We start from the raw sequence: 20,354 nt of genomic DNA on the forward strand, positions 1-20,354 counted from the left end.
GAGCGTGGCTTGCGTTTTTAGAGAACTGTGAGTGTAAGCCTCCTTTGTGACAGTCATTTCTGTGTCCATGTGTCTTATCAAACTTGCTTAAAAACACATCCGTGCAGAAGTATAGGTACAGCGTGGGGCTCACGTGTACCTATCATTGCAAGCTTGATCATTGCAAGAACTCTGTGGGGAAGCATAAACGTGTGTTTTACAAATGGGGACACTAAAGCTCAGGGAAGTGAGGGTTCTTATTCTGGCCAGAGAGCCAGTGGGAGGTAAAGATGGAAGTCAGGCTACCCAGCCTGCACCCCTACCCACTCTGCTGCCCTGCCTCTCATCTCTGTCACGGGGAGAATGGCCCATGCCTGCTAGGGGTGTCTGGAAGCATTGAATGCATGTTGCTGGTTGCAGTGCCTGGACAGGGCGCTCAGTACAGGGTAGCAGAATTCCGCTTCTGCAGGCGCAGCCCTGCACTGTGTTCCCCTGAACTCAGCCTTGGCTGTTGGCCCAGACATCTGACTCCAGAACTCTCCCGCCTGTTCAGGTTACACACAGAATTCTCTTTCTCTGCACGGTCAGCCACAGTCCTCTGTGTGCTTGGCCTTGTGATGCCATTCCTGGCGTTCATGCACCGAGCTGCACCAAGACCCCACGGTGGCTCACAACTGACTCTCGCAGCTTGCTCCATCCTGGTGTGTTTCTAGACCATGCGCCATACCAAGAAGTCTGCTAATGTGAATCTCCTAGACATCGGCAAGTGTTTAAACACAGAACTGTCAAAGACGTACTAAAAATGCAATCAGAGATCGTTATGCCATCTCTTTATTCCATCCCCCTCTGCTGTGTTCTGCGAGATGGGAATGGGCGGAAGAAGCCATAAGTGGGCATTTTCCTGATTGTCACTGCATTTAGAGAACACTAAAACTCCGCCGGGCTCAATACTTCGCTCCGGGAATGGCATCGATGGTGGAGAAGCTTGCACATATCTTGTTGAATTTAACAGATTATGCAGTTTTCAGGCAGCACTTTCTGTTAAATGGGATGGGTAAGTGTTAGCGATAAAGAATTGTAACCTTTTGGAGGGAGATTAATCTCAGAAGCACAAAAAGCAGAGATTTCCATGCGCGTCCCCCTCTGCCCTGTGCGGCAGCTGTGCTTGCTGCGATGTGGAATCTGTGTGTGGATGCACAGCTATTTGAATACACGTATGTAGCAAATGAAAAGTTAAGACAACAGGGCCATCCTCTACTGCTCTTCTGGTTAATACTTAAATGTCTTTTCAACAAGAAATCCATGGCTAGCAAATGCCAGGATGTTGAATGATCTGGCTGGGAAAAAAGGAGGCATTTGGGGAAGATGGTCTGAATGTTTTCATGGAGAATACAAATGTGTAGCATTGCTCCCCAGCTCTAAAAAGCACTAGTTTTGGCATCAAGGACCTGGGGCTTGTGGCAGAGGCTGGGAGATCAGCATCCTTGCCCACCTAGCAGAGTCCGCCTGGCCTGTCTCCAGTTTCAGGGTTTGACCGGTGTCGCAAGTCCCTGCTCCACTCTTCCCAGATGTCCTCATATCCTTCCAGTCCCCTAAACTGTCTACTCATCAGGCATGTCCTACCAGAGGCTGGTCATTGTTCAGACATCTCTGAGGCAGGAGGCCAGGGTTCAAGTCCTAGCTCTCTCCACTGTCTCGCTATGTGACCTTGGACAAGTCTCTTCCCCTTTCTGAGCTCCAGTTTCCTCCTGTCCAACCAGCGGCATGGATTAGGAGAGCTACAGGCCTCTTGGTGGTGTCTGGTTCATGACTGTGTCCCCAGCGGAGCCTCGCCGGGGTCTGGAACATGGGAACACTGGGCTCATGTTTAATCAGGGCTCATGGAGAGCTGACCAGGGCAGGGGGCTTTGCAGTGGGTCCTGCTTCAGGGAAGAAGGTGGGCATTCAGCCTAGGGGGCATTCAGGATAGGCTCAGTGGATTCTTAGCTTCTGTTGGGTTGATGAGGGGAGGTGGAGGAGAAAAGGCATTTGGACCCATCTGTGCCCTTGCTGAGCCTTACCAGGGCAAGCACAGCCCCCAGCACCTGCACTGCTGTCCACCGTGCCCAGCCTGGGGGTGCTCTGCAGAGAGGCTTTTTCTTTAGCTTCCCCATGTTGTGCCCATCTTTGGTCCAGGGGGTCATGTTATGTTCTGGTCTCCAAGGTTGGTGCTGCCTAATCTCTTTTCACACTTGCTTGGAGAACAGCTGCTTTCCCGGGGTTCAGGTGCGTCCGGTGGCTTCTCAGGCAGCTCCCATCAGGGCAATGGGGAAGCTTCCCTGTGGGTCAGCCGTCTTACCTGCTGCAGGGAGGAACAGCAGCAGAAAAGGGCAAAGAGAACAACATCCATTTCCTCTGTGTTCAGTGCAGGCATTAGGCAGAAGAGTTTGTATTCATCTAATTTTTCACCCATAAAGCCCCTGCAAATCAATTAGTTGGTTGAGGTCCCCAAAACACTCCCCTCATTCACTGTTTAGATGGAGGGTTGTGATGAAATTAAGCAAGAGAGCCTCTAATGATTGGTCACTGGGAATTGTATCTATGTTCGGGTTGGTAAGAACTGCAGGGTGATGTGAACACTGGAAAACGAATGCAGACTTAGGCTCTAACAACAGAGTTAGCAGCCCTAGAACAGAGGAGGAGACTCCTCCTCCCCACTCCATGATGGTCGGGCCATGCTGGAACTTCCGTTCTGCGTCCCCCATACCCAGCTGCAAGAGAGCAGGTTTAATTGGAGGAGATTCAGAGATAGACAATCAAGATTGTGGGTAAGGAGGGTGAGTCAAAAAAATGCCCTGCCAGGGACAGTTGGAAGAAACGCTTGAGGAAAAGGGGCAACACAGAGGTCAGTTGGTGTAAAGGAGACAGTCAGACCTAGCTAAGGATGGATTGATTGATAAATGCATCCATCCACCCATCTGTCAGTTCATCTGTCCACCCATCCATATATGCATCTATGTATCCGTCTGTCTATAAACCATCTATCCATCCATCCATCTATATATGCATCTATATATTCATACATATATAAAACATCCATCCATTCACCCACCCATCCATCCATTAAACCATCCATCCATCTACCCACCCACCAACCCATTTATAAGTCATCCGTCCATCCATTCATCCATCTATATATGCATCTATATATACATACATATATAAAGCATCCATCCACTCACCCATCCATCCATCCATCCATCCATAAATCATCCATCCATTCATCCATCCATCCATCCATTCATTCATCCATCTATATATACATCTATATATCCATACATATATAAAGCATCCATCCATCCATCCATAAACCATTCATCTATCCATTCATTCATCCATGTATGCATCTATATATCCATCCATCTACAAAGTATCCACTCATCCACTCATCTATCTATAAACCATCCATTCATCCATCCATTCATTCATCCATAAACCAGCCATCTATCCATTCATCCATCCATATATGCATCTATATATCTATCCATCTACAAAGCACCCATTCATCCACTCATCCATCCATCTATCTGTAAACCATCCATTCATTCATCCATCCATCCATCCATCTATAAACCATCCATGCATGTATCCATCCATCCATGTGTGCATCTATATATCCATCCATCTATAAACCATCCATTCATTCATCCATGCATGCATCCATCTATCCATGTGTGCATCTGTATATCCATCCATCTATAAACCATTTTTCCATCCATGCATCCATCCATCCACTGAGAGGTGGGGTAGCATGATGGTGCAGAGTACACTTCAGGATACTGCCATAGGGTCTACCAAATGTCCATTGTCCTCTGTAATTGTCAGTCATTTTGCTATTGATTTGTGTCATCTTAGGCAACCTCTCTCTGGGCCTCAGTTTCCCCAGATTTACCTGGGGATAGTAACACTTAAGTGTCTGTGAAGGTTATGCACAGCTGGTGAATTGCCAAGTCCAGGTGGACACCCACAGGCATTCTTGTGACTTTGGACTCAGAGGGATGTGGTGCTGGACAGTTTCTGTGTTCATAAGTGGATGTCCCTTTGCCTCCAAGCCATGGAGCAGATAGTGTTTGAGGGTGTCACCCCAGCAAGTGGTGGCTCCTGCCCTGCTGCCTTGCTTTATGTATGGGAGCTGGGCCTTGTGCCCCACCCACCCTTTTCTGGGAGGGAAAAAGCCTCAGTCATCCACTGCTGAGGTGAGAAGAAGAGGGGAGAGCTGACAGCTTCTGTGCCACGCCCAATCCCCAGTAGTCGGGAGCTGCAGAAATAAATGAAACTGTACAGTTGGAGTAATTTGCTAATTTGCTTAAGTAACACCCCCAGTCAAAGACATGACATAAATACATGAGCACTGGCTCTGCACTCCCAGCTTGGGCTGCAGGATGGATGGGTGATGTGAAGTGGAAACGTGGTGAATCAGAGCCTGAAGGCAGTGATGGTGGCCACCCCCAACACGAGCTGGGGGCTCTGGCTGCCTCCCTGCTGCAGTGTGTTTGGGGAGGGGCTCGATGAGGGGTCTGCTGGCCTTGGAGGAGTCTGAGGCGCCCGTCCAGAGGTATGGAGTCAGCTGGACCAGCACCCCCCTCCGCAGCCATGGCGCCTGGGCGGGTTTCCTGGCATTTGAGCCTCATTCTGCTCAGCTGCAAAGAGGAGATAATAGAACCAAGTACCTTGGGGGTGCTCTAGGGAAATGAGATCTCAACGTTCCACCAGGGGTCCGGAAGTGGCCATCTTTCCTGCTGTGTCCTCCCGGACTCACTGCCAGCTGCTCAGGCCCACGCAGCCCTCTTCCCTCCTCTCCGCAGCCTGAGCCTCACTGGAGAGGGCTTTTCTGCGCCATGCCTGGTCGCACTGTGGGGCTGTGGGCGGCTTCATTCGCCAGACTCCTGCTGGGGCCTGCTAGGGACAGAGCTGGGGGAAGCAAACACAAGAACCTCCATGTTCTTGGAGCTCTCCTATGAGCACAGCAAGCAGAGTTCCCAGCGTCCATCAGGGTGGGCTCTGATGAGCAAGAGGAGGGTCGGTGAGGTGGAAGGGGCTTGGAGAATCTCATCCCTGCAGCCTGATTGAAGAACCTCGGGCCAGGGCCAGGCCATTCCCTTCATGTCCCCAGGGACAGAAACTCAAATGCCTGTTAGGAGTGGGCAGCACCTTCAAATGAATGAATCGGACTAGGTGTGAGACGGTAGGGACAGGTGGGGACTGGGGCCAGCTGGACGCATTCATCCTGTCCAAGGGAACACAGACACTCAGCACTTCCTGACTGGACCGGGATGGCCAGAGGTTAAATTGTATTTATTTCTTTATTTTTAGAAAACAGAAGTAATGAAATGTTATTAGGAATCTCTCAAATTTTTGATGTTGGCAACAAATTCAAGTTTAAAAAAAAAGTTGTGCCAAACAAAATATGTCTGTGGATGGGTCTGGCCTGCCTGCTTCTAGTTTGCAAACTCTGGCCCAGGGAAGCTCCTTGCTTTTTTTGAACATCAAAATTTTGTACATTTCCATTGATTATCTTCTATAATATCAGAACAGTTCTGCAAGGTCGCTGTTACTTTTCTCATTTTACAGGTGAGGAAACTGAGGCACAGGGAAGCTAAGTCGTACAGCTGGTTGGTGGTAGAGTGGGTCTGGGATCCAGGCTGCTGGAGCTGAGATTCTGTGGCCTGCTAAGTACCAGTAGCCCCCCATGTACCAATGGTCCCCCCGCCCCAGAGTTGATAAATCCTGAAGAAGAAAGAGCAGTGCTTTCTTTCTCAAACCTGTAAAGCAGTCTGGGGTGGTTGGTGAGTCAGATATGAGTATATTGGGATTTTCTGCCTGTTTTGCAGAAAACTTCTGTCTCGCCTCAGGGTTCCCTTTCTTACCGCCCTGGCCCACCCTCCCTGGCCAGGCTGGGACCTGGCCATTTGCCGTGGCCATAGGGCACGTGGTTAGACAGACGGCACAGGTCTCATCTAGCTGGGGGTAGAGAAGAAACTTATAACAGGGCCTGGACCCTTCTATTTCATTGCTATTAGGATATAATAATGGCCGTAGTTATAGGACATGTACTGCTGTAAACCTCACTCTGCCCTTCCCTGGAGCTCACATAGGGGCTGGGGAGGCGAGCTCTTCCTAGAGTGCTTCCTGAGAGCTGAGTGTGATGGCACATCTTCTGAGTCTCAGCCCATATTGCAAGCATCCGTTTCCAATAAGAAAAACAATCCTTAGTATTTGGAGCAGAGGCATTTCTGGAATTCGGTTCCCCACGGAATGCTCACACAGTGGGAGAGGTAGAGTTTTTGGTCATGGTGGAAAAGGCTCTGCTGTTCCTGGGCTGCTGTGTTGTCCTAGGGGACAGACCACGGTGCCCGTGCTGCTGGGCATTGCCCCAGGAGGGTGAGGAGTGAAGGGGGTGTCAGGGAAGGGGCTCAGTGGAGCCTGATGGCCAGACAAGTGTTCGGGCACCTTGCCTTGTGTGTGCTTTAGCAGATGAAGGTCATGGTCTCCCAGGGATAGAGGGGATGCCTCACGAGGTGTCGGTCTTTGTTAGCCACAGTTACTGCTTTGTGAACTGGTTATGGAATGTCACCATTTTCCTGTCTGGGCCCCCATCCCCCCGAGGCACCTGTGCTGTGCTGGCGCCTTTGCTACTTGCCTGACCCTCCAGGGCACTCTCCTCCCAGGAGGGGCCAGGAGAAAGGCTTGGGTCTCCAAGTGCACTTTCAACATTCCATTTTTTGTCCAAATCAGGGCTTACAGGTACCATCTTGACTCTCCAGGCCCATGAGTGCCCAGCAGCTGAGGCTGGTGGGGAGTGGGGAGTCAGGGGCCCAAGCCTGGGGTCAGGCTGGTTCTCAGATGGAGTAGGGGCAGGGACGAGTGGCGTTTACTGAGACCGAAGAGCTGTGGTGGTCTTGCGCCTGCATAGAGCCAGCCTGGTGGGTGAGGCCTGCCGGGCAGCTGCCGAGAAACCAGCCCCCAGCCAGTCTCTCCTGGGTGGCAGTGCACACTCCTGCCTAGGGCATCCAGAAAACCGGACCCCAGAGAGAGAAAGATGTGTACCTTGGAAGAACTACCCAAAAGTTTGCACACAGCAAAGCTAGAATGACACTATTGTAATTCGGTGGCTATATACATAGACATTTTTGTTTTGATTCCATCTAGATTTTGTTTTGGCTTTGAGTTTCCATGGCAGTAGGGGTGGGTACTATAATGTTTCCTGAGTGTGGGATCTCCAAACATTTGAACTGGGCTCTGCAAAGACCTTGCAATCCCTTTTGGAAAGTGGAGGATAAAAAGTCCAAGATACCAAGGGGGTGGGGGCCTGGGACCATGAGGCCGGTGACAGCTAGGGCTGGGGATGCAGTGTTGGGGTCTTCTTCCAGTAGAAAACTAGTCCAGACAGAAGAAATGGAGGCAGAGAAGTCCCAGGATGAGGCCAGGCACTCTGCAGCTCAGCAGCCTGGGAGGAACCTGTCCAGCCTCTTTCTGATGATCTCAGGGGCCGATGGCTGGTGGAGGCCTGGGCAGGCAGGACCGTGGGGACAGTGATCAGGCTGCTGCCTCCTTTGATCTGATGAAGACACCTGTTGGGGGCCCGGCACCTGACAGGAATCACCTGTCAGTGATTCCAGCAGCTTCCTCCTGCCCGCCCCTCTCTCAGCCGTGCTGTGGCTTCTGGAAAAGCTGACAGCTGTGTGCTGTGTGTCTGTCTGTGTCCACCCCTGCAGGCAGCCTGCCCTACGAGTACAAGATCGTGATCGCAGGCAACCACGAGCTGACCTTTGACCAGGAGTTCATGGCCGACCTCATCAAGCAGGACTTTTACTACTTCCCATCCGTGTCAAAGCTGAAGCCGGAGAACTATGAGAATGTGCAGTCGCTGCTGACCAACTGCATCTACCTTCAGGACTCGGAGGTCACCGTGCGGGGCTTCCGGATCTATGGCTCCCCATGGTGAGTGGGCCTGGGTGCTGGTCCTGCCTGCTGGCGAGACCAGAGCTGAGGCTGAGTTCAGGGAGTGTAGGGGATGGGAGTAGCAGCAGGGAGCTCCAGATGTGAGGCTCAGGACTGAATCTTGACCCCTCACCCTCTGTGTGAACCTAGGCAGGTCACTGCTACTCTCTGGGCCTGTTTTCCCATATCTCACTGAAAATAGCATTATCAGCTGTAACCTGTGTTATGCTGTGCAGTACTAGCTCACTTACAGGCAGGTACTATTATCTCCATTTTACAGGTGAGGAAACTGAGTCCCAGAGTGGGTGAGGACCTTGCCAAAGGTCACACAGCTAGGAAGGGGCAGAGCTGGGATTAAACCCAAGCAATTTGGTTCCAGAACCCCTGCCTTTAATGAATATTCTATAATGCTAGGAATCTTTCTCTAATGCCGTCTTCCTGCTCCATACAAAAAAAGATGCATATGTCAGGGGCTGGGGGAGATGATGATCATAATAATAATGATATTGGTGATGATGGTGATAATGATGATAGTGGTGATGGTGATGATGGTGATGCTGATGGTATAGTGATGATGATGGTGATAAGAATGGGGATGATGGTGATGGTGATGATAATGGTGGTGTAATGATGATGGGGATGATGGTGATGGTGATGACAATGGTGGTGTAATGATGATGGTGATGATGGTGGTGATGTGATGGTGATGATGGTGATGTTGATAATGGTGGTGATGGTGATGATGTTGGTGATGGTGGTAATGATAATGGTGGTGGGAATGATGATGGTAAGGTAATGACAATGATGAGGGTGATGGTGGTGGTGGTATGATCATAATAGTGAGGGTGGTGATGGTGATGGTGATGATGGTGGTGGTGATGGTGGTGATGATGATGGTTGTGGTGATGGTGGTGGTGATGATGGTGGTGATGCTGATGGTGATGATGGTGATGGTGATGATGATGGTGAGGGTAGTGATAGTGATAATGATGGTGATGGTGATGATGGTGATGGTGATGATGGTGGTGATGGTGGTGATGCTGATGGTGATAATGGTGATAGTGATAATGATGGTGATGATGGTGGTGATGCTGATGGTGATGATGGTGATGGTGATGATGATGGTGAGGGTAGTGATAGTGATAATGATGGTGATGGTGATGATGGTGATGGTGATGATGATGGTGATGGTGGTGATGCTGATGGTGGTGATGCTGATGGTGATAATGGTGATAGTGATAATGATGGTGATGATGGTGGTGATGCTGATGGTGATGATGGTGATGGTGATGATGATGGTGAGGGTAGTGATAGTGATAATGATGGTGATGGTGATGATGGTGATGGTGATGATGGTGGTGATGGTGGTGATGCTGATGGTGGTGATGCTGATGGTGATAATGGTGATAGTGATAATGATGGTGATGATGGTGGTGATGCTGATGGTGATGATGGTGATGGTGAAGATGTTGGTGATGGTGATGATGGTTGTGGTGATGGTGGTGATGGTGGTGGTGGTGATGACGATGATGATGATGAGGGTGAGGGTGAGGGTGATGATAGTATGGTGATGGTGGTGGTGTGATGATGATGTTGAGGGTAGCGATGGTGATAATGATGGTGATGATGATGGCGATGCTGCTGATGATGGTGATGATGGTGGTTATGCTGATGGTGATGATGGTGATGGTGATGGTGGTGATGATGATGATGATGATGATGGTTGTGGTGATGGTGGTGATGGTGGTGGTGGTGATGACGATGATAATGATGAGGGTGAGGGTGAGGGTGATGATAGTATGGTGATGGTGGTGGTGTGATGATGATGTTGAAGGTAGCGATGGTGATAATGATGGTGATGATGATGGCGATGCTGCTGATGATGGTGATGATGATGATGATGATGGTTGTGGTGATGGTGGTGGTGGTGATGACGATGATGATGATGAGGGTGAAGGTGAGGGTGATGATAGTATGGTGATGGTGGTGGTGGTGATGACGATGATGAGGATGAGGGTGAGGGTGAGGGTGATGATAGTATGGTGATGGTGGTGGTGTGATGATGATGTTGAGGGTAGCGATGGTGATAATGATGGTGATGATGATGGCGATGCTGCTGATGATGGTGATGATGGTGGTTATGCTGATGGTGATGATGGTGATGGTGATGATGGTGGTGATGGTGGAATGGTGATGATGTGATGATGGTAATGAGGATGATTATGGTGTTGGTGGTGGTAGTGATGGTGATGATGATGATAGCAGTGAGAATGATGATGGTGATGATGATGATGGTGGTGGTGGTGTGATCATAATGGTGAGGGTAGTGATGGAGATAATGATGGTGGTGATGATGGTGGGGGTGGTGGTGATGATGATGGTGATGATGATGAAGAAGGCAATGGTGATGATGATGATGGTGATGGCAGGAAATAATTTCTGAGCAATTACAGTAATCTAGGCCCTAGGCTAAAGGTCCATAAACCTTATCTCTAATCCTTACTCAGCCCTGTGAGGACTGATTTATTATCCCTATTCTATAGGTGGACAGAATGAGCGGCCACAGGGTGCCCAGTGCTGGCAGGGTGAGGGGGGCTTCATACATGGAAGGGCAAGATCACATATGCTTAAAAGTGTGGCTTGATCCTGGAAGGCTCCCTGGAGGAGGTGGAGTAACCTGAGCCTTGAGGGAAGAGAAGGGTATTCACAGGCAGGGAGGAGTAACGTGGCCTGAGGCTGCACTATCAGGAAGCAGCACAGTCAGCCAGGCTAAGGAGCCTTTTAGAGGCACAAAGGGCTTGCCTGGGTGGAGGGACTTCAGAGAGAGCTACTGCCAGCACAGAGCATCTGGGAAACCCCTGTGGCCCTGGTTGGTGCCACATGGTGACCACCTAGTGGCTGGAGGCTGCGGGCAGATTTAGGACCTGGTTTCATCTTGCCATAGCCTCCTCATGGAGCAGAGGGGAAGGTGGGGAGGTGCAGGACTGTCTCATCTTCCTTGGCCTCGGCAGGTGCCTGCTGTCATCTCCCTGGACTTCACGATGTACAGGGTCTTGGTGAACCACCCCCTGCAGCCAGTGAGGTCCCAGACAAAGACCTCTGGGCACTTGAGGATGTGATGAGGTCAGTACCAAGGACAAGGAGAGGAGGGGAGGTGGCTGAGTCTGCCTGACCGGCCACTAGAGCTCAGATCTGGGGAAGTCTGATAGGCCGAAAACCAGGAGGGCAGTCTGGAAGGAGGACCCAGCAAGCAGTGGCCTGGATGTGAGCTTTCCCCTTGACCCCCCTACCAGCCAGGTGCACACACACAGCCTGTGCCATGCCAGGGAGTGGGAGAAGCCGAAAGACAGAGACGGGAACTCGAGCCCAGGAGATGGGTTCAGGGGCCGTGCGACCCTGCTCCAGAAAGGGTTTGGTGAGATCCAGGAGGGCTCCATGTTGGAGGGGGCATTTGAACTGCGGCCAAAAGAGGCATGAGATTTCCACAGGCAGAGGAGGCAGGGGGAGACCACATGTCTGAACCTCTGTTATGTGCCAGGCCCTGTGCCAGGCTCTTCTTGGGTCTGTCACTTGACAGCCCTTAACACCAAGGGCTGAACGCCCCCTCCTCTCCATCCCACAAGGGAGGCTGTGAGCTGCTGCTCCTCCTGTTCCTCTCAGGCCCTGTCTGGGGCTGGGAGCAGGTGGTGGAGGTGAGACCTGGGTTCATTTGCTGGGCAAGTTTCACTCAGTTTCCAACTGGGGTGAGCAGATTGCCTGCATCTGCTGCTGTGGTGTCATGGAATGCATGCCGAGCTACTCTGGCCACTACCCTCCCCTGGGAGGCTGGATCCCTGCTACCATGCCCCAGCAGAAAGTGTCTGGGAAACCCCTGGGCTGCCTTGGTTGGTACCACATGGTGACCACCTGGTGGCTGGAGGCTGTGGGCAGATTTAGGACCTGGTCTCATCTTGCCACGGCCTCCTCATGGAGCAGAGGGGAAGGCGGGGAGGTGCAGGGCTGTCTCATTTTCCCTGGCTTTGGCAGGTGCCTGCTGTCATCTTCCTGGACCTCACGATGTACAGGGTCTTGGTGAACCCTCCCTGCAGCCAGTGAGGTCCCAGACAAGGGCCTTTGGGTACTGGAGGCTGTTCAAATTGGGATACCACCACTTTTCAGCTGTGTGACTTTGGGCAGGTGGCTCAGCCTCTCTGGTCTTTCTGTGTAGTGGGGAAATGACACCGCCTGCCTCGTTCGGGGGTTGTGAGGTCTGCATGGGCCCATCCAGGTGAAGGCCTGGCTCAAAGGAAGGCCCTGGAGAGTGGCTGTGGTCATTTATTATTACTGGGGTGCTCCTTGGGGAGCGAGGAAGAGGATAACTATTTAGTTTTATTCCACAAACCCCAAGGCAGGGCTAGGCCTGCAATTACCCCATTTTACAGAAGGGCAGGTAGAGGTCCAGGCAGGGATGTGGCTTGTCCAGGGCACCCGCGGGGTGGCCCTTCAGGCTCCCGGTCCTAGCTCTTCCTGCTCCAGGGCGGAGGCCATTCAGTGGCCTTTCTGAACGCCTCCTGTGTGGCAGGCCTCCGTCCTCAGAACAGCCTTTGGGTGCACACGGGCCTTTTTTGGCCCCCTGAGGAGATTGAGGCCTGAGGATTGAGCTGACATCCTCATGCCCTCAGGAATAAACTTGTTAATTCATCCATCAAGGATGTACAGAGTGCCGGGGAGACCCTGGGGACATGGTGTGGACAGACAGACACCGCTGCTGCCTTCATGGGGTTTACGTTCTCGTGGGAGACTGTCAACAGCCAATTCCATCATCAGTAACAGCCATGAAGAAGAGGCCTTGGGTGCTGGGGTCAGGGGAGGCTTCCCATGGGGAAAGCCGGAGGCTGAAGAGATACAGGCAGCTAAGTGCAGGTGAAAGGGAGGCAGGCAGAGGGAACAGCCTTGGCAAAGGCCAGGAGACTTGAGAGGGCCTGGGGCATTTTGGGGACTGCAGAGCTGAGTGTGGCTCCGGGGGCCTGGGTGGATGACAGCAAGAGAGCAGAGGCTGGGCAGCCAGATCGTGTTTAGTGCCACCAGAACCCAGGTCCCTGGGTCCCTGGCCATACCCCCGTCCACCCACTGTGCTGCTGGTAGCCAGGACTCTGCGGGGCGGCCTTCTCCCTTGAGGGTATCAGGTAGGCTCTCTGAACCCTGGGCTTCCCAGTAAGTAGGAAGGTGACATGACGTGATCTGGGGAGCCCGGGATACTACCCTACGAGAGTCTCTTGGTGGAGAGGGACCCTCAGCTGCCGGTATCCCCAGGTGATGCTAGAAGCTCCACAATTGGAAGTGGCATTAACCAGCCCCTAAAGCTGTATTCACGGCTGAAGAACCCGCCGGCCTGGCTGCCGATCCTGCCTGGTGTCGAGTGGGGTGTGGGAGGGTTGTGCACCCCCTCCCCAGCTGTCTGTCGAGGTTCTAGCTGGGGCCCTCCACTCCCCTGGCGCCGGCCGCCTGTGCATATGGCAGCTCATTCGGGGGGTGCAGGTGACGGAGCTGCTTGTGATCATTGTGAAGTTCAGATGTTCCAGATTTTCCTTTTCTTCCCCTCTGCCCTCAACATATTGGCTACCACGTGGACTGCAGGAGGCATTCCCTCCAGCTTTAGAAGCACAGTTAGACCAGCAGGCAGGGAGCAGGGATGGAATAAACACTAGCAATGAGTGACCTAATAGCTTTTGCAGCTGGACATGTGGGCAGGGCCGACCAGGCTGAGGGGCAGACGTGTTCACCATGTGGCCTTAGGAGGTAGACGGCAGAGCAGAGGACAGAAGGAAGTGACAGGAGGCAGTCTCGCCAGTGCGAGAAGACTCCCCCATAGGCAGGTGCCCTGGGGAGAGGTGATGTGGCGTTACCAAGTAGTGAGCTGCCCATCATGAGGGGCGTGCAAGCAGGGGGTCTGCTGTGGGTGGGCCTAGTGCCCTTCCAGCCCCTTCCCCTTTACAGGGCCACAGTTCCTCTGCCTGTGGCTGGCAATTCCCCCTTAAGCAGAGGGATGCATGGACCCATTCCCAGGAGGTCCTCTCTTTGCTAGACTTGGAGGCTAGCCTTGATATTGAGGGCTTTACATAGCAAGCTAGAAAGGGGAAGCAAAAAGCAAACATATGGTTATAGCAACTGGCTTTTCTTCTGTTACCACTAAGAGATACTCTGCTTGGGAGAATGGTAGGTCAGATTTTCTTTTTCCCTGGAGATGGGGTCTTGCTCTGTCACCCTAGCTGGAGTACAGTGGTACAGTCACAGCTCACTGCGGCCTCGACTGCCTGGGCTCAAGTGATCCCCCCACCTCAGCCTCCCAAGTAGCTGGGACCACAGGTATGTACCACCACGCCCGGCTGATTTTTAAAATTATTTGTAGAGATGGGGTCTCATGATGTTGCCCAGACTGATTTCAAACTCCTGGGCTCAAGCAGTCCTCAGTGGGTTAGATCGTAATGGTTTTGACTTCCTTGTTTGTTGAGCCGCACACTCTGAGGCCCGCTGTGGTTTATCATGTGCCTGGCTCTGTGCAGGGCTTGGGAGACCCTGAAATGGATCAAGCCTGCCTCCCAGGAGCTCAGGTTTGACAAGGACCTATAACTATTGGGGGCAGGGGCCTGTGACTGTTGGCATCCTCTTCTTACCCAGCCTTTGCACAAGCCAGACCCCCTGCTCAGTGCTTGCTTGCATGTTCTCATTCAGTCCTTGCAGTGGGTTGATTCTCATGGGTGTGTGCTGGTGCAGTGTCTCTGGGTGGTTTTCATTTGCATTTACCTAATGACCAGTGAGGCCGAGAATCTTTTCCCATGTTGATTGGCCACTTAGATTTCCTCTTTTGGGAAGTGCTCAAGTCTTTTGTCCATTAAAAACAATAATTGGCTTGTTTGTCTTTTTCTTACTGGTTCACGGAGATTCTTCATGTATTCTGATTATGAGTATGAGCCTTTTCCCAGTTGTGATGTTACTAATAGCTTTTCCCCCTCTGTGACCTGTCTTTCCCCTGTCTTAACAGAGCCTTTGGGTGAATGGAAGTTTTAAATTTTGGTGTAGTCAGATATCTTCGTGTTTTTCTTTGTGATAAATGCTTTTGGTACCTTATTGCAGAGATCTTCTGTTCTCTGAAATAATGAAGACTTGTTTTTTTTGTTTTGTTTTTTTTAAGATGGAGTCTCACTCTGTCGCCTAGGTTAGAGTGCAATGGCATGATCTCGGCTCACTGCAACCTCTGCCTCCTGGGTTCAAGTGATTCTCCTGCCTCAGCCTCCTGAGTAGCTGGGATTACAGGTAGCTGCCATCATGCCCAGCTAATTTTTGGATTTTTATAGAGACAGGGTTTCACCATGTTGGCCAGGCTGGTCTTAAACTCCTGACCTCAAGTGATCCACCTGCCTCAGCCTCCCAGAGTGCTGGGATTATAGGCATGAGCCACCTTGCCTGGGCCTGTTTCTATATCGTCTTCCAGAACTTTTGTTGTTTTGCCTCTTATGTTCAGGTGTTGGATCCACTGGAAATGATTGTGTTGATGGTGTGAGGTAGGGATCCTGTTCAGGGTTTTTCCACGTGGACACCCTCCTGGCCTAGCACCATGTGTAGAAAGCCTATCCTCTTTACTCCTACCACCCTTATCTGACATGTGGGGTCTGTGTCTGGCTTCTCTCTCCTGCTCCATTGGGCCATTCAGTGTAGGACCACCCTGTCTTTATTACTCTGTCAGTTGGTTTATCTTCTCTTTATCCTACTAGAGCATATGAGGCTTCATAGGGGCAGGGACCCAGATCTCTCTTTCTCATAGACCTAACTCCAGTGCCCAGTACAGAATCTGGCTCCTCATAATAAGTATTTGTTGGATGAATGAATGAGTGGATGAGTGACCAGATGGATGGATGTCAAGCTGTGGGGACTCAGTTAAAATCCAGGTCTGGTTTATTCTCCTGCGATTGAACCTTTCTGGGGTTCCTCCCAGGCCTGTCACCAGCTCCCTCCCCTCTTGTTCCTTCTTCCTCTTCTGCTGCTCTCTCTAAAGCAAAGCCTAACTGTGCCCCCTGCTGGCTTGCCATGTCGCCCCCTTGATACCATCCCCTTCACCCTCAAGCTGAAGGCCAGATGCCCCCTCCTGTGTCCCCTGGATCTTGGGCCCTGCCCTCCCCAGCAGGGGTTCCATCACAGCATCATCACTACTGGGGGCAGGGCCATAACCACCGCTGCGCCCTGCACTTGCCAAGCCTTTCAGTCTGTCCAGGCAAGAAGGGACGAAAGTCTCATTAGGGTGGCATGTTTGTGCTGCCCCCTCCCAGGGCACCTTGACGTTCCAGGGCTCAGGAAGGCTGTTTGTGGACCCTCAGTTGCAGCCGGCGTGGGGTCTTCGCTGAGAGCAGCTTAGCGGAAGGGGGCGGGAACCAACTGCAGAAGAGGAAGAACTCAGCTGGTACAAAATCCTAAGTGTTAAAAAAAATCCCGTATACATACCGTATTCATTTATGGGTTTTGGATGCATTTTTTGTTCTCATTTAACTGAAAACGGCCTTGATTTAAAAAAAAAGAGTGAGGGAGAGAGTGAAATTGGCACGCAGCGAGTCCATCTGGTCTAATTACTTCTGGTATTTTGAAAGAAGGGATCCAAACCTGCTGAGACATTAAACTTTGAGAAGTGGCTGCCGGGCCCGTTGCTGGGCGTCTGCGCTCGGATCCTGATTCTCGGCTCAGGGGTTTCACTGTCTCCCGGCAAGGCTGGACCTCAAGGCCAGGCAGGGGTGCCAGGATGCCCTGCACCTCTCTGTGGGAGCCAGCGGCCTCGGGGGTCAGCCCTCTTCAAACAGCCAGGGCTGCTCCAGACCATTCTGGAATACACATCCTGGTACGTGGCTGCCAGCTGTTTAACCTTGGGTCAGAATCTTGGCTTTCTGTGAAATGCCAAGAGGGATAGTCTCCTTGCAGAACTGCCCTCGGGATTGAAGGAGGTCCTGTGTGCGCACTGCTTGGCACATGGTGGGCATTCACAAATCTGCTGTTCGACGTTTATGACCCCCTAGGCTAGGGGATGGAGGTGATACGGGTGGTTTCTCTGCCGCCCACAGCCATGGGACAGAGCTGCAGCCAGGTGGCCTCTGGGATGAGGCTGGGTCGTGGCACTGGCCTTTGACGTCTGTTCCTTCCCTTCCCTTTGTGCACTTAGCAGGCCTGCCGGTTGGATGGGGCCAGAACGGAGCAGTCTGGAACTTGAAATCTGTACCCTGAAAGAGCTCAGGGCCAGGGGTTGATGTGATTGTAGTGACAGTCCCTGTCTTTTGCTGGCCCGGAGGCCCTGTCTTCTGAAACAGTCAGGGAGGCCTAGACTCTTGTCCCCATCTTATGGCTGAGAGGTCTGAGACCCCAGCAGGGAAGTGCCTTGTGTGAGGTCCCGCGGGAACTGAACAAGCTGGGTCTGCATGGCAGGGAGGATGGAGGTCCCACCTGGTGTGCACAGTGAGCTGCCAGAATGCTTCTTTCTAACTTTATAAATGTATATTTTAGAGAAAAAAAATGAGACAGGATGATCTCCTGGTACCATAGCTTCCGCCTTGCCACCCACCAGAACGGGGCCGAGTCCTGGGAGTGGAGGGCAGGATGGCGGGATGCCTGGCCGGCCCCGAGGCAGCCCCCACTCCCCCAGCTGTCGCTGCTGATGGGTGACAGTGGTGAGGCTGGTTCTCTCGTCTCCACCCTGCCCCATGGCGTGCTCCACCCAGGATTCAAGGTGGCCGGTGATGCCACCCTTCCCAGGAAGCCCCCCGGGGGTCGGTTTGGACTGCCAGCTTCTCTGCAGCATGCCACGCCCTCGGTGCCTCCTCCTGTGTCTGCATGAGACACAGGCGGGCCTGGCACTCAGTGCCAAGTTTCTGACCTGGAATCCTTTGTCGTTTCTCTTAAGAACCCTTTTAAATCTTTTATAAAACATTTATGTTTTAGTCTCCAATAATTCCCTCTGAGGTGTTAGGGGTGTTGTCATTTTAGATGGCAGGCTCTTGGCCAGCAAGGTACAATCTGGGGGAGTCCTGGGCAGGCTGGTTTGGGGTGTGGCTGGCTCAGGGGGTGTAGCCCAGTTTGGGGGTGCTCCCTGGGGGGGATTGTGTCTGCCTCAGTCTGTGGGCACACCCAGCAGGGGCCACTTTACGTGAGTTTCTTGGCTTGGGGCATCCTGGACCACACAGGTCCGCTGGCCTGAGGACAGCCCTGGAGATCCAGCTCCTGCTTCCTGTGGCCAGTGGGGGCCTTTTCTGTTCTGCCGTTTTCCTGAAGCCCTCTGGGGCCTAGCGTACCAAGGATGGAGGGCGAGTCCAACTCCCCACTTAAGTGGCCGAGGCCTCCCCTTCTTGTGACCTCATGGCCATTAGGACTATGTCGTCTGGTTCCAGGGGCCAGCGGTCCCCGTGCACCTGGTGCAGCGCTGCTTGCATGTTGCCTTGTATTTCTGGGTGGTTCCAGCACAAGGCTGGCCTTCCCCAGTTTGTTTGGGCAAGTGAGGCAAAGACTTTCGCCCCTGCTTCATACCCGAGACCCGCATTCGGCCGACTGCCCCGTCTATTGTCCCATGTAATCTGCCTAGCAACAGGGAAGGCAGGATGATCTCCATTCCCGTCTTACAGACGGGCCAGGTAAGGCTTGAGTAGGTCTAGCACCTGGCTCAAGATCTCAGCCCTAGGAAGAGGCAGCCCTGGGTCTGGCTCAGGTGTGTAGACTTGGGCAGCTCCCGGCCTTGGCCGTCCAGTGGGCAGCTTGCTCTGGCAGCTGCTGCCTGGCTTCCCCTGGGCCCAGCCTCTGGCAGTCCCTGCTGAGCTTTGGGCTCCTGGATCCCTGTCCCCTTCTGTGACGGATTCCTCCTGAGCACTGGGTCCTGCATCTGTAAAGAGGACTCTCCCTCTCCCCTCACAGGGCCCTGGATGGTGAAACAGGGTGAGGCACGCAGAGCCATGTGGCTGGGGCATTGTGGAGACCTACATGGTATTTCCCTTTCATCCCCTGCCTTGAGCCCAGATCAAGTCAGGAATTGCCCCATCTGCTTAGGGGTGGCTGTAGAGCCTGTCGTCTAGGGCAGGTGTGAGCCCCACCTGAGCCTCTCAGGGAAACGGCTGAGGGGCTTGGGAGCCAGCTGGCACGTGCCATGGATGAGGGGGCCCAAGGCAGCCAGCAGTGTCCACCCAGAGTGATCCCACAGCCACCCACCTCCTTCTCCTTCCTGCACTGGCTTCTTAGAATTCTGAGCCCAACGCGCAGCATCAGTTAAATTCTGATGGAGGCAAAGAAATTCTTCAGTCTCTGGTAGCTTGCTGTGCTGCTTCTACAAACACACAGACACACACTCACACACACACATATTCACATACACACACACATTCATGTACATGCACAGACATTCCCATACCGTACACACTCACGTGCACATTCACACATGTACACACAATATCAGGTACACACAGAAACATTCACATACAACATTCACATATACACACACAATTCACACGCACGCATATCTATACACCTACACACACATTCATACTCATATACACATCCACACACTCATACACACGTGCATTCACACACACATCCACCCGCTCAAACACATGCATTCACACATCCACACACATATTCATAGACACACACACATTCACAGACACACATTCATACACATATGAATTCACCCATACGTGTATATTCACATATGTACACTCACACATGTTCATACACACATTCACACACACTAATACACAGTCACAAATACACACATACACACTCACACAGTCACACACATACACATGGATGCACACGTCATACACATTCACACACACACATTCACACTCACACACAGTCACACAGACACCGCCACGATTTCTCTTTTACCCCCTTCCTATCTTCATCTTCCGTTCACTTGTCCAGATAAAATTGATTTCACGTGTCTGTTTTCCTTTCTAGAAGGCCCCTCAACACACGTGTGCGCACTACTCCACATGAGATTAATGTTTGAAACGAATCATCTGCCTCCTTCCCGCCGCAAAGTCCCAGCGAAACAAAAGATGGATGATTCTGTGCATGGGAAGGGTGGGGAAATTAATTAGGAATGACAAAGGACCCCGTTCTTCGGTTCCACTTATCTTGCTGCTGACTTGCTGTACGCGGTTGTGTGCCCTGGCCAGGTGTGTGATTGACGGGCTTTGGGGGCGCGTTGCCAGCTCCGCACTGCCCTGTCCCCTCTCGGGCAGCCATCGGGCCCCAAGGTCAGTAGAGCTGGACCCCTGCTGTCCATCTCCCCCAGCCTTTGCCTGGGCCCACCGGCCTAGGAGATGCAGAGGGAGGGGTCAGGGCAAACCCCTCTCACCAGGACTGGGCAGAGGACAGAGGAAGTTCGGACAGTG

At 52.3% G+C, this 20,354-nt stretch overlaps 1 protein-coding gene across 2 annotated transcripts in view; it reads left to right on the forward strand.

Annotated features, from left to right (window-relative positions):
• MPPED1 (metallophosphoesterase domain containing 1) overlaps nucleotides 1-20,354 on the forward strand; it is a 94,387-nt gene that overhangs the window by 54,480 nt on the left and 19,553 nt on the right. For both annotated transcript variants that reach the window (XM_024239767.3, XM_054543757.2), the window contains exon 4: nucleotides 7,734-7,959. In XM_024239767.3, coding sequence (XP_024095535.1) covers nucleotides 7,734-7,959 — 226 coding nt within the window. The remainder of the gene's footprint in view (nucleotides 1-7,733; nucleotides 7,960-20,354) is intronic.

The sequence above is a fragment of the Pongo abelii genome, chromosome 23, assembly GCF_028885655.2.
Source record: "Pongo abelii isolate AG06213 chromosome 23, NHGRI_mPonAbe1-v2.0_pri, whole genome shotgun sequence".
Classification (NCBI taxonomy): domain Eukaryota; kingdom Metazoa; phylum Chordata; class Mammalia; order Primates; family Hominidae; genus Pongo; species Pongo abelii.